Raw genomic sequence first — 14235 nt, forward strand, 5'->3', positions numbered from 1 at the left:
ACGAGATAAGAATATTTTATACTTTAGAGATAAGATAAAATAATCAAACTCTAGCAACTCTGTCCATTTTTATTCTTTATCCGGTTGACCAAATAGTAAATATTTGAATTAGGCGTAAAATAATGATTTTATAAAGAAAAGAAAATGTTATTAATAAATAAATAAAATTAAGTTTGGGCTTTCGGGTCAGGATTGGTATGCAGTCCAGTCCAGTGGATGGTATTATTGTGAGTGTGTTAGTAGAAAAAAATAGGAAAGAGTGAGAGAGAGAGAGAGAGAGAGAGAGAGAGAGAGAGAGAGAGAAGAAGAAGAAGAAAGAGAGAAGAGAGAAGAAAATGGATCCAGACGCAGTGGCAAAGGCATTCGTGGATCATTACTATTCAACCTTCGATACCAATCGCAGCAATCTCCGCAATCTATATCAGGAGGATTCCATGCTTTCCTTCGAAGGCGAGAAGATCCTGGGCGCCCACAGCATCGCCGCCAAGCTCACTTCCCTTCCCTTCCACCAGTGCCAACACTCCATCACCACCGTCGATTGCCAGCCCTCCGGCGTCGGCGCCGGCGCCGGCGTCCTCGTCTTCGTCAGCGGCAACCTCCAGCTTGCCGGCGAACAGCATGCCCTCAAGTTCAGCCAGGTACACTGCTCCCCTCTCTTCTCTTCTTCCTTTAATATATTTTTTAGGGTTTTCTAGTGGATCTAATCTATTCTACTTTATTAGGTTTTCAACGGATAAATTTATCCATACCTGAAAAAAAGAGAGTATATAATGAGTTTTTGTTTATATTTGTTTATTCATTGTGTATGCGTGATTGAAGTTCACTCGTTCTAGAAGCTTGGAGTATTGAGTTCCTGAGCACTTACTGGTTGTGTAGGATGTTTTTGTTGACTCATCATGAATTGTTCCTTTTGAATTCCTCCGAGAAAAAAAATTATATCAGGGGTGTCTGTCTCGTATGGTATGAAACCCATGTGGAGTAGTGTCTAGGTGGGCACATGTTTTTTTGGTAATAGATGAAGGTGTTTGACATTATGTAAAGGAGGAGGAGAAGGATTTGAAATGATTAAAATTCTGAATTATTATTTGCTCTGTGATTATTTGCCATTTGCTGTAGAAGCATAGGTGTAACTTTGACATCAAATGATCAATGATGTTATTTGTTTTCTGCTTTAATTTGTCTGCTAATCGACTAATTATGTTGATCTTTTTGTTCTCAGATGTTCCATTTGATGCCATCACAGCAGGGAAGCTATTATGTGTTGAATGACATATTCCGGTTGAACTATGCATGAGGATGACCCAAGTATGTTGACGTGAAAGGCCATATTAGTTCTTGCCTACAGCTGTTTTGTTTCTGACATTTTCATTTGAGAATCAGTTCTTTATGGTTCGTTTTGAACGCATAATTGTGCTTCTTCTGTTTGGATTTCTTGGTTGCGATTGGTCAAAACGCTTTAAAGGATAAATGGTTAAAATTGATGAAATTGGAGGGTCTCAACTTTAATATATTTGATTCGAATATTTTGATTTTATCACGTAATTTAAATGTTTGTTTCCCTACCATCCTGATGAATTATTTGCTATAGTTCGATTTTCATTCAAAGATGAATGAGTAGCCAATTTGTTTTTCCTTCACTCGTTTCGAACCATCGATCAATCCTTCCTTCACTACTACCTGAGCTAAAAAAGAGTAGTAGTGTAAATGTTGCAGTGTTAGTGTTGAGCTAAATTTGGTGTCAGAAAGCATTGCTCAGTGAAGACAAAAGTCACGGTATTCCGCCTTGATTTTCCATCGTACTATACGAGGATCTTTGAAGCTATCGCACTCTTTGAAGCTATCGTACTTTGAATTTTGTAAGAGTCTTCTTTAACTAACAACTACAGAAGCATTTTTAAAAGAAAATAAATAAAATTGAAATTATTTTTTCATACTTAAAATTAGCTTAAAATAAAATAAAAAGTGAAAGCTTTATTAATTTATGATTAAGTTAATTTTAGTGTATAAGAAAGTTAATTTTTTCTAGAGTATTTGCGAGAAAACTTGTCCAAAGAAGAGACTTTAATATGGTTGGATTAAAAAACGACAAGAAATATGGTAACAATTCTTTCTTTATAAATTTTTATTGGAATTCACAAAAAGTACTTCTGAAAATTTAAAGCAGCACGTGTGAACTAGTTCCTATCTTCATAGCAGTACGGTGTTGTCTCCGCATAAAAGGTTTTATTTGTATCGATGGCGAAGATACATTCTGCATGAACTAATGGTCATTTTCCAGTACTGTGACCCCAGAGGTTCTTTTCTGGCCCTTAAAACACAGAATAATAAATAAGGCTAAGTAAAATAAACCCATTTGACTTTGAAGGAATTTTTTTTAGATTACCATTTGAAGAACTGATCAAGATCTGGTCTGCTGAATGTACTACAATCAGAAGGAAATTCTTGCAAATGGTACAAGAAGAGGGAATTTACATCAGAAAGGAAGGTGCAAATCGATTTCATCTCCCAGAAGAAAATGACAAGTTTGACTAGTTTCCGGCATGAGACATATCCGGAATGATCATGGAAGGAAGGGATGAAGATTCAAGAAGTTGTTCATCGTCATCAGCGTCCTGGCCTTTGACGCGAGGGACTTTCACCATTCCTTTGAGCATATTTCCAAAGGATCTAAAAGGGTGGCTTAATCCATCTTTCAGTTGCAAAATAAGAGACACCTCAGATACTTGCCAAACCACAGTGAGAACAATCATCACTGAAAGAAGGCAATGAGTTACAAAGTTCTGCCTTTTCACCTTCTTCAGCTCTTTCATTATCTCATCGTTTTCTGTCGCCTCAGTTACAGAAGCCACCGGCTCAGAAGATCTAGAATCTTCAAATTCCTCATTTATCTCTTCTCCTTTCAAAATGTTCAACTGCCAAAAGATTCACCATGTGTTACCAATCATCTTATTTTAAAATATTAAAATGAAATTTCAAGCATTACATAATTAATAAACACCACATCCAAGGATAAAATTTGAAACTAGTTTTGCATAGGCATGAGTTGCAAATCTGATGATAGATACCTGAGAGACAGAGAGAAGGTGGGAAAGAGCGTTTTGGTATCGATCATCGTCGTTATGGTGAGATTCTCGGACTTTGTTGGTGTTGTTTTTGTCGTGGTCGTCTTGTATAAGCTTCTGAATTGCGTTGTCGATGAGTTGAAGCCTTCGATCTTGTTCCATGGTCACGGGAGACAAATAATTGTTGTGGGTTGAGTTATCTATCATCCACCGTTGCTGCCAAGTGAATGAAAAAGACAAGAGACGTGGCCTTATGGTTTTGTTTACCTTTTCATGCCAAACGTGTCTTGTCTACACTTACCCTCACCATATAATAAGTGCGATTATTCTGTTGTGTTGACTCTAGATTACAGTACTTGGATCAAAATTGTTCATTCTTAGTATTTGTCGGTTTATGTATCTAAAAGTGGAACTAAAGATTAGTGATTAAGTTTTATATAAATATAAATTTTATTCCGTTTGATTTAATCTTTCTATTATTCCCTAAACAACATATTCTATTATGAATATTATAATTGTAACGACAAATTATCTATCTATTCGCTCTTCATATGTAAATCAGGGAAGCATAGTCATGTAAATTAGTGAAGTAAAAACACTTTTATTAGTAGCGGCCACTAGCTACGTCTTGCATGCAATGAAAATTATAGTAAATAATTTAAAATCAGAAATATAACACATTTTCTTATCTAATTATGGTTTCTGTCTAGTTTTACTGATGAAAAGTAAAACAATAAATTAAAAATTGAAGCTTACCCCACTCAATTTGAAACCCTATACTACCCCAAAGCAGTGAAGGCAACTTTGTACATGAAAAGAGTGTCCACCGCCTTTATCACACTACAATCTATACTGTTTTACAAACTAAAACCTCAATCAAGCTTATACCTACACATCCAATAGTACACAGAAAGCCAGAAATTTATCACCAAAGAGACATAAAACCTCCTAAGCACATAATTTTTGCCATAACAGATCCCAATCATCGTCTTCCATATTGAGAGGGTCCTCTTCTGAAGTTGATGACGGTGCTTCATCACTTGTACTGTCACGTTCAGTCTGTAAAAGAATCAACAAGTCATGCATTGCACAAAACAGTGATGTTTAGTTAAGTCCTAATAATTTTGAGAAGTGTTAGCATCCCACTATTTGACACTATAAGACACTTCTATCGTCTGAGTAAAAGATCACACTCATGATGCTGACCCTACTAAAGGGAGAGACCCCAGTTGGATTTCCTCAAGTAATAAAAATAGGGTGTCAAAAGAGACTATCTTGTTGCTACTTGCTAGCGTTCCATTTATCATATATCTGATTATTATAAAGAAAAGGACAGTGAAAGCTTGAATCATAACACTTGGATATTATTCGATCAATCTGAATGCAAAAAGTGGGATAACTAACAGATACCACATCTCAACTGGAGGCATCCAGATCAAACTGAATGCAAAAAGTGGGAGCAAAAAGTGCTCTAATAACTAATTACCTTGGCTTGACGATACAATGAAAGCAAGCGCCTGTATTGGTGGCGAGCATCCTCATGACGGACCATGGAAAGCACCCGCTTCAAAGCCATCTGAATTGCTCCATTTACTTTCTCTTTCCGGAACGCGTTGAGAAAATCTTCATCATCACTTTCTTCTTCATTTGAATCCATTTCTTGCCGGACACTAGTTATACCAACGCGTTTTCTCCTCCATCGTAGCACAACCTTATTCAGGATTCCAACTGCCCATAATAGTATCTTGTATTGCTTCCGAGCCTGGTAACCCCTCACAATGGCCTGCCCAAATAAATACAAAGAAGCCAAGGTTAATAGGAAGTTCTTGATGTGTATGTCTAGCTATATAGCTTTCACCCCTCCCCCGTCAATAATCAGTTCTTGATGGATGCATGTACATGTCAAGTTACAGCTTTCATTCCCCTATCCCCGCCAATTTATGAACAAATTTATTCACTTTACGAGGTATCTATATTTCTACAGCGCCAATATCTACGTACATGCAGAATTCTTGGAAATAGAATGGTAAAACTGTAATAACAACTATTTACAGTTACCTGTATCTTAACTACTTTTTGGCGCAATGCTAAGAATTCTTTGCGACCTTTCCAACCTCGATATTTCTTCTGAATCGACAAGGCAGCTAAATTGTAATCACCCAAGCTCCGAGAACTAAGTTTTGACATGGCAGAAAGCACTGACATGTTATCATTGTTGCAACATGGATCAATACAATATCCATCTAGACATGCTGCAGCAGCAGCAGCTGCAGCAGCTTCTCTTGCTTTCCGTTTTCTAAAAGAATGTGCACGAAAAGCATCTTGTATCCGTGCAGCTGCCTGAGTTGCATTTCTGACAGCATCCAAGGAAGCTTTTAGTGAAACCTGATCCTCACTGGCCACGATATTTTCTTCAGAGACATTGCTGACAGTTAACTCGGCTTCGAGCTCAGAAGATCCTTCAGAAATCTTACTCGCTGTCAAAGTGAGGGATGACAAGTGGCTTGTTAGGTGTACCTCAGAAAGATAACCTGCCAGTCCCTTATGGCCATGGGAGGCTGCAACAGATGCAGCAGTTTCACCGCTTGGATTTTGTGAACTTGGATCTGTCACCGCTTCAGCAGATGCACCAGAAGCTATAAGTGAAGCAACCATTTTTTCCCTATCATGGAATGAAATATTTGTGACACAATATTCAGAACACTTAGAATTGAACAGATTATTTATAAAAGCTTATAAATCAAGGGTTTAATCTTGATATGATAATCGGTAAAAGAGTTTTCCCTATGATGGTTTGAATCGTGTAGAAGACAACTGGAGACCCAGGTTACCAGGTAAGATGAATTAATTATATGGAGGTCAGTCTGATCCATAGAGATAGGGAAAGAGAAAATAAAGCTCCAACAGATACCGTTTAAAAACACTTATTCAAAAAGACAATTCTGAAAAATCGGTTACTGGTCCAGCACAATTTGATAATTTAATCAATGTAGCTGATACTAGTGTGGGACAAGGCTTCTTGGTTGAAACAAAAAAATTAAACATTTTGCTTTGATTAAGGCTTAATATGCATGTTCAAGAATGATTGAAAAATCCTGTTACATGAGATTATTGCATCTTAAACACAGTCATCAGTTTCTAACATGTGACTTACAGGCTAGGTATTACACACAGGTTTTATTCGTCCTTGATCTCTTTCTTTGTATTCATATTCCCTTTTCCAGAGGATGAAGTACAGTTTTCTAAACGGATTTTTTCAAGTATATTTTATTCAAGGATTTTGAAAAAAAAAAAGGTGATAACACTACTGCATATTAATATCAACAAATCTGTTTTCTATTACCTCCCAAACTTTGCAGCCCAATGTAGGGCTGTCCATCCATTGATGTCACGGAAATTTATATTCACACCGCAACTGAGAATGGGGTTCAAGGCCCACTCAAAACCCAACCCAGAAATCATGTGTATAATTCCCTGCTCTTTCTTGGACAAAGAACAGTCTGTCCCTTCATCTCTTTCATAGCATCGGTTAGAGAGCCAGAGCTGCAGCTTATCCTTCAGCAGCTCTTCTAGAAGCCAGTTAACAGTATCAGATGATTTTCCACTGCCAACTAGAAGAGTGTCAATCATATGGCTCCATGAATCATCACCATCTTTCTGTTCTGTTGAAAGGTGACTTCCAGATTCTGTGCTGTCATCCTTTTTAGTTGAAGAGTGGAGCATCTCAGCAAATCGAACAAGTAATAGCAGATCTTCTGGACTTCTGCCATCTTCTGTTTCTAATGAATTACAGCGAGTGCAACTAGTAGCCTTATTTCGAAACTCAAACTCAATCACTTCACTGCAAGGCACCCTATTTCCGGAAGTAATGCACAACTTAACCTTTCCACGAAGATTGGAAGGAGTTTCACAACTGATTACGCCATCCTGAATAATCTTAGCAGGAACTTCAACATCACCAAACATACAGGCCCAAGTAGAATCCGGGTGATGATAGAGAAATGATCCAATGATGACAACCTATACATATAACTTGAGAGTTTAGGATTCAAATGCAGACAACACAATAGTATCTGTATCGTATTACGAAAAATAATAACAGTTTAATAGGAAAGGCAGTAAAGAAAAAGTATACGTCTCACACGGTTAAGTATTGAAATCAAGATCTAAGAGTTTGTATGACAACTCCCTAATTATTAGATACATAATTACACAATGATACCAAAAATGCATAAATATTTGAGCCATGCAGTGTATTGATTTAGAAGGTCTTCAGGAACGTAAGTAAAGCTTAGTAAGCGCCAAAAAGCATAACAATCCATCATTCAGTACATAACATTCACCAAGTCATATATCATTGCACGGGACATAATAAATATTGAAATTAAAAGACACGAGCCTTTGTGGTCTCAGTGGCATAGCAGCATTCTGGGGAGACTGTCCTAATTGTAAATTTCTGTTTCCGTTCAACAGTCAAGCTTGAATCTACACCCAGAGGTTCTTGAATTTGGGTTTGGTCAAAAAATGTTCCATAGTAGTCAGAGGTAGTTACTGGATTTTCTACCCGAGAACATAGAGGAAATTTGACCCCACTGTCGCCTTGAGGAAGTGCAAAAACAGCTGGAGATATGGGACATCAAAGAGACGGAGGAAATTTCATTATATGAAAAAAGGGGAAATGACCAAGTAATTTAAGGTGGAAATAAGTCATACAGTTCTCAACATTATTACAATTGGAGTTTGGCCACCGATTGTTTTCCATGTTGGCAATCATATCCCTTCCCGAATAAAATAACGACTGTTCCTGTTTGAAAAATAGAGATTTTATTTCTTTGTAAGTAGCGAACGAGAAATGAACACAAATAAATAGCATTTAAGCGACCATTTCAAATGATACAATTGTTTCAAGAGATACAAAAATACGTAAGTTATTTCAGAACTTCAGCAGACATCGATCATAAACTCTTAACATCATGAAGTATGTACTAGGAGTACTCACATTTTCAAATGCCTCATATCCATATTGATCTGGTATATTGGTCACAGGCAAGGGCTTGCATGCTTCAAGCACCTCGGTCCAGCATATAGTTTTTTCATTTCCATCAGGATAATCATCAGGGAAGTCATGACAGTATGTGTCACTGTTATCTACAGAAAATACACTAATTTCAGAAGATTTTGCTTTCCTCTCTTTATGGTTTCTGTTTAATTATAATATGGAGTACCAAAAGAAAACTATAAAGAACTTGTGAAATAAATTGAATCTGATCTAAAGCTGAATTTGAAAGTTTTGAAAAAATAAAAATGTTTGAGTGGGGGAATAACTAATTAACAACAAAAATCTTTGTTGATTTTAATCAGACATGTAGTGTATCTTTTAAATGAGAGAACCCTAGATATGTAGTTCATCTTTTCATTGTAGGTAACTTGATCTCAAGGAAAAGTAAGAAACTGCCTGTGGTAGCAAGGTCATGTATTGAAGCAGTATATCATATGTTATGGCTGATACGACTTGCAAACTTTTATGACTAAAGGGTTTGCTTGTGAGATGGGTCCTATGGAACTTGCTTGTGATAACCAATCAACTTTATACTTTTCCTCAAATTTGATCTTCACAAAAAGGGCTAAATATATAGAGGTTGGTCATCCTTTCATTACAGAGAAGATCCTCTTTGACATCATTAAGACTAAATTTCTGTATTCTAATGAACAATTTGTAGACATATCGACTAAATCCTTTCAGGGTACAAGGATAACTTACATGTGATAAAACATGTCTGCTTAGGCTTGAAAGGGAGAGTTGATTGCAATCACATACGTGGTTTCTATTTTACACAGATCAGATATGTAGTTTATCTTTTAGATAACGTTTTTCGTGTATACATGATGAGTACACATGTTGTAACCCAACTTGGTGAATAATACAGATTCATAAAGGCTTGTACAGATTTAGCAAATTTCAATAATCAATATCTTAAAATGAGAACACTTCTTTAATTTAATTTTTCAAGCACAAAAGAGGATTAACACGATTTACATAGCTTGCCATATATAGAGTTCTGTGCGTTAAATATTTGAAAAATGTTCAGCTTGGTTAACATAAAATGAATAATTCCTCCTAGAGTGATTTGAGATACAAGAAACCTAATCGTGAGGCTGTTGTTTCAAATTTCTTTTATTTCTGGTTTCCTTATTCATAATAATCGTCATACACCTTTTTAAGATTTTGAAACAACCAACATATAACAATTGGGGACTTGGGTTTCACCCAATGAAAATATAAGATAGAGAAGGGTACCGTTGGACAACTTAAAAAATAAGCATGTATGTTATAAATTTAACCCCAACAGTCACAGCATATTGGTTGTGAGACTGGATGAGGCCACTGGCATATGTTGCACAGGTTGAAGAAAAACATCTATAACTGAGCAAACCAAAACTCAATATAAGGTAAGCATAAAACAGGGATAATAACTCAAATGCTTCACTTACTTAAAACATATATTGATTTTATCTACTTCCTCCAATAAAAAAACAGTAATTCTTACGGCTCAAGTTTGTCTAAATTACCTTGTCTTCCATTATATCTTAACGGCCCTTGATCATTTGGTAAAGACAAAATAGTAGATTTATCTTTATAAATCACCCTTTCATTGAAGCTGTCCTCATTTGTATTCAGCTCTTCTTCTAATTGGCGTAAGGCTTGTGCTTCAGATGTAACTTCTAAAGACCCAGGAGGACTAGAGAAATTGTGATTAAGTTCATATGAATCAACAAAAATGGATGATGTCCCTGGTTCGTGAGCAGCATACGGGCTTTGACTCTGACTAAAAGCAAGAGAGGAACCCGACGACAATTGTGAGTTGGATTTCCCCTGCAAAATGTGATTGCAAACCATAATGCCAAACTCAACCTTGGGTTAATGACACAATTCCCAGGCAATGAACAAAATAAGAAAATAGAATACATTGGAGCAGATGTGAAAGGAAGAGTGAAACTGTTATCTAAAGAGTGAGATACAAGACGAGAATTCCCTTGCAAGGAACAAAATGGCCCTTTAAACTGAAAATGTATCAGTTTCTGTCATGTTTCCACAATGCTCCCCTTTCCATTACAGTTTCTTTTATTTGACTACCAAACCTCCTAACTGCTTTTGTAACACCTTTAATTGACCCTCTAGCCATTTGTACAGTTTACTTCTCCCGGAAGATAGTGCTCTCTCATTGCTAACAGCAGTACAATGAAACAATCTACTACATGAAAACAGTGAACGTGACCAGATAATTGCAATTCAGAGAATCAACAAAATGATGATTTAAATGAGATTTGAATATATCTCCATTTGAGGTCATACACAATCTGAAAATGAAGTCTTTAGCTCCAGAAAGTAACAGTGCATTAGAATGAATCTTCAATAACAACAGTAAATAATAATCACAAAATTAGGCACTTGGGCAAATAACTTGTGAACAGGGAGGGGGGTTGCTAAATGTGGATGTAAACAAACTTTCAAGAAGTTAAAGATTTTGAAAATGTCATCAGAATTTTAGCTCTCTGATGTACCTATTTGGAGTTATCATGTAAAAATTAATAGATGAACATAATTTGTTTTGGAAATACAAATATTTTGATGTGGACACCAAAGCCCAAGGCCACGATGAGAAGGATCAAGACTGGGACTCAAATCAAGACTTAGGTGGTAGATCCTTGACTGGAGGAAGGCTTAGAAAGGCCCAAGAGGCATTGCAGAATAAGGTGGCTCCTGTATTGGAGGCCCAACAAGGCTCAACACTTTGAAGAGACTTCACTAAACCTCTAGGGCAAATTAATTTTGCTTGTGAAATGCGGAATTTGTTTTTCTTTTATCTACTTAAAACAATACAAACCCTAAAACCAAAGTTTTATTTAAGTATTTTTGAATTCAGAAAATAAGGTACAAATGGTTTTTGACAATCCAGTGAGAACATCTCTTTGCTAGGTTCTTCCATACATCTTGTCATCTTATTATGAATCCACTAATCCTTGCCAATCTTTAACTTATCAAACCTTATTTGAGGCACCTTCTTTTTCCATGTTTTTTTTTTAGTTTTTGTTTTCAATTCCCCATTTTCAATTGATTCCAATCCCTAACTGTTAATTTCCCAAATTTAATTCAATTCTCTTTGGAATCATATCATGTTTATTTATTTGAAACTTAAAAATGAGAGAGAGAGAGAGAATTGAACATATAGAAGAAATATAAATAACTCAAGGACTACCATGTAAATCATTTACAGAAAGTAAAGCATTAAAAAAATATCAAAAAAATGAAGTATTCATAAGATATACAACAAAGGGTTGAAATTTCATAAGAAAAAAAAAAAATTATTTAATTGAAGTTTCAAACCTAAACTGATGAGCCACCAGCCCACAACTTGATCAGGCCCAACGTGCCATCATCAAACCGTATTAGGCCAAGGATTATGGAAGGCAATGACTGGATTTTTTTTCCTTTAAATTGTTTTTCCTAAATGAGCTGCCTAATCTATGTTATTAGGTTATTTAGGGGTGTGCACCTTGAGTGTAGACAGGAATGAGAATGAATTGATGTTTGTTTGTCTCTTTTCCCTCTCTGTTTTCTGTCTTAGTAATGTATACCTAGACAGCCGCCAGTCTCACTCTATCATGAACACCAAAAGGGAGGATGCTCTTAAAATAACATTTTCAAAAACAGGGTAGGAGTGTAGGACGATGAGATGTTTTGCACTAGAAGGATTCACACCTTTCCACACTCATAATAAGCCGCAAATACCATGTTTATCTGATATCATGTTATGGATACTCACCTTACTTGTTTCACTATAATGCACCAGAACAATATGCTCATATTTCCTGTCAAGAAACAATAGTGTATGAGCAAATACGAACATGCTCTACAATAACATATTGGCCTATAAATGGACCCATCTTTTAGTTTTTACATATACTGAAAGTTAATTCGTATAGCAATGAAGATAGTTTATTCGTGGTAATAATCAAAGTTGCCTCAATTATGAGTTTTGCAAGTTTGTTTTTGGATCTTAAAAGAAAAATCAAGTAGAAGTAGTCATAATATGGTCTGCCTAAACTAATAGTTAAATTTACTCACGGCTCCAACATCCAATAGCTCCGTCTCTGAAAAGAACGGTTCTCTTCTCCATGTGCATAGTAGCAGTTTAGGATTTCTTCATTTCCAACCTAATCACGAAGATTAGTATGATCAATCAATTGAGAATTTGAGTACATAGACTTCTATCACCAAACAAATGTTGGCATAAAACACTAACATAGCAAAAATGAGAGAATTATATTTAAAAGAGAAAAATGCTCAATATCAGTAAAACTATTAATCGACAAATCTGCTACAACTTACATCTCAATGATATGACAGCTCATGCTCATAAAGAGTGCTAGACAAACTAAATACCTACTTGTTTTTCTTCTAAAATTATTTGGAAGCTATCTATGGTACAGGGAAGATTAGGAGATAGATTTAAATATGAAATTTGCAATGAAGATCCGTAATTATTTCCAAATAATACTTTGTTCAACACGTGTGAGATATGAATATTTCTTCCTCAACAATGTTAAAAATTTATTCTTCAATTTCCTCCAATGAGTAAAAAGTTAAGTGATGAAGTAGAAGAAGCTCTAATTGCAATTGGTATGAAAAGCTCAAGCCGTTGGTAACAACGGTATGATTATTATATGATTCATCTTCCATTTTTTTTCTGCATAGTTCTTGCCTAAGACTAAAAGGAAGGAGTTTGATCCAAATTGGAGCATTTTTATAAAACATAAAGCGTGCCAAAAGCGGGAAGATGGTAGTGGATTACATGAGCTGCAGAAAGACAAATAAATGTCTCAGAATAGAAGGACAGCCTAATACAAAATGTTCAAAGACCTTAAGCCGTTCATGTGCTTCTCCCACAGTTCTTCCGTCTTTTTTCTTCCGCCAGTTATGACCATCTTTGCGGAAGTAACGCGTGACTCTTCTATTAAACAGATATAGGGATCCGCCTGTTAAGAAAGTCAATTGGTAACATTTCCGACAGTTAGTAACACAATCAAATAACAAACAAGAGTCATGAAAAATGTCCGTCATTTCTTGCACAAATTTCAACAAACAGAAAACGGACATTACCAGCTGGCTGATGAGGGGGCTGGTGGGTAAGCTCGCACATGTCGTGATTTCGTAAAATGTAAAGCACTTCGACAGGCTTGAGCCATCGCTTCTTAGCTTCTTCAAACAGATCATCGATGTTGTACTCCAAACCTACCATGATCATGTCACATTAGTCCACCAATTCAGAACTCATCTTTTTGTTCCCTCTACCATTGTCTCTTCGTTTGCGAGTACATGGGAATCATGCAGAAATTTGGGGCATTAATGGTGAACAGCAAACTCTCTGATCGTAAACTAAGATAAGAAGTAAGAACTCACTATCCTCTTTTACATAACTGTATAATTACAGAAAAACAATTATTCCTCCATGTGAGCAGGAAGGACAACAGTGGGTCAATGAAGTAAAAGTTGTAATCTCAAGCGTACGCCATAGCGTACTGTACCAACCATAACTTTCCACACAAAAAGGTGCAAAGCCAAAACCAGCACAAACTTAAAACGACAAGATAAAAAATCAAACCAAGTCAAAAAATTTACACAAACAGGAGACAATAAAAGCACGCGATGCTTTTTGCCACGAAGTTCAGTATCATCGTAAACCCAAACACAACATTGCTAAAATTGGATTAAGCAGCTCTAATCAAGTAAAATTGAACAAGCAGAAGGAAGCAACGAGTAATTAAAAACAATTAAGAGAGAGGTTTTACCAGGTGTCATAGTAATCAATCGCGTAAAGGAAATAGGTTGAACTAGAATTGGAGAAATTGCATTTCCCACCACACGCTACGAAGCTATAAGGAATGAACAAATAGATGATATAGAAGAGATAAAGACCCTACACGCGCAAGTCCTCGAACACTGGCGCACTGACAGATACTATCGTGGATGATGAACGTTCGGTGAGATTTCACTTTTCGCTAATTTTGTATACCCAATTAATTCAGAGCATTAACAATCACCAATGGCAACATTCCTCTACTGTTGACTCTTTTTTTTTTTCTTTTGTCGTTTTTATGTTATGTTTTGTTT

The 14235-nt window shown here is 36.1% G+C and overlaps 3 protein-coding genes across 8 annotated transcripts; 1 reads left to right on the forward strand and 2 right to left on the reverse strand.

Moving 5' to 3' along the window:
- Nucleotides 1–248: 248 nt before the first annotated feature.
- On the forward strand, nt 249–1542 carry LOC124829869 (nuclear transport factor 2B-like). The gene is made up of 2 exons (XM_047303448.2): nt 249–638; nt 1220–1542. The coding sequence occupies exons 1-2, from the start codon at nt 336–338 to the stop codon at nt 1292–1294; spliced, it is 378 nt and encodes a 125-aa protein (XP_047159404.1). The 5' UTR covers nt 249–335; the 3' UTR covers nt 1295–1542.
- Nucleotides 1543–2203: 661 nt separating this feature from the next.
- Nucleotides 2204–3583, reverse strand: LOC124829870 (uncharacterized). The gene is made up of 2 exons (XM_088115173.1): nt 3066–3583; nt 2204–2912 (listed from the first exon to the last, which is right to left on the reverse strand). The coding sequence occupies exons 1-2, from the start codon at nt 3267–3269 to the stop codon at nt 2529–2531; spliced, it is 588 nt and encodes a 195-aa protein (XP_087971299.1). The 5' UTR covers nt 3270–3583; the 3' UTR covers nt 2204–2528.
- A 136-nt stretch (nt 3584–3719) lies between these two features.
- LOC124829871 (calmodulin-binding transcription activator 4-like) lies at nt 3720–14235 on the reverse strand. 6 transcript variants are annotated; one of them, XM_088115172.1, is made up of 13 exons: nt 13914–14235; nt 13225–13424; nt 12985–13100; nt 12190–12278; nt 11888–11933; nt 9633–9936; nt 8062–8210; nt 7794–7860; nt 7462–7682; nt 6406–7082; nt 5121–5724; nt 4549–4845; nt 3720–4121 (listed from the first exon to the last, which is right to left on the reverse strand). In XM_088115172.1, the coding sequence occupies exons 2-13, from the start codon at nt 13367–13369 to the stop codon at nt 4011–4013; spliced, it is 2826 nt and encodes a 941-aa protein (XP_087971298.1). In that variant the 5' UTR covers nt 13370–13424; nt 13914–14235; the 3' UTR covers nt 3720–4010. The 6 variants fall into 6 exon arrangements, with proteins under 6 accessions (XP_087971298.1, XP_087971296.1, XP_047159410.1 ...); XM_088115170.1 differs by having other exon boundaries at nt 7776–7860; XM_047303454.2 differs by having other exon boundaries at nt 7776–7866; nt 13225–13356; nt 13914–14234.

This window comes from Vigna umbellata, chromosome 5, assembly GCF_029865625.1.
Source record: "Vigna umbellata cultivar VRB3 chromosome 5, Vumbellata_1.0, whole genome shotgun sequence".
Classification (NCBI taxonomy): Eukaryota; Viridiplantae; Streptophyta; class Magnoliopsida; order Fabales; family Fabaceae; genus Vigna; species Vigna umbellata.

Coding starts and splice junctions, on each gene's coding strand:
- LOC124829869 (XM_047303448.2), top strand. CDS start 336: ATGGATCCAGACGCAGTGGCAAAGGCATTCGTGGATCATTACTATTCA. Junction 639..1,219: donor ATGCCCTCAAGTTCAGCCAG/GTACACTGCTCC, acceptor TTTTGTTCTCAG/ATGTTCCATTTGATGCCATC.
- LOC124829870 (XM_088115173.1), bottom strand. CDS start 3,269: ATGATAGATAACTCAACCCACAACAATTATTTGTCTCCCGTGACCATG. Junction 2,913..3,065: donor ACCTTCTCTCTGTCTCTCAG/GTATCTATCATC, acceptor ATCTTTTGGCAG/TTGAACATTTTGAAAGGAGA.
- LOC124829871 (XM_088115169.1), bottom strand. CDS start 13,369: ATGATCATGGTAGGTTTGGAGTACAACATCGATGATCTGTTTGAAGAA. Junction 9,937..11,887: donor ATTATAGTGAAACAAGTAAG/GTGAGTATCCAT, acceptor CACATTTTGCAG/GGGAAATCCAACTCACAATT. Junction 8,211..9,632: donor AAGATATAATGGAAGACAAG/GTAATTTAGACA, acceptor TATTTTCTGTAG/ATAACAGTGACACATACTGT.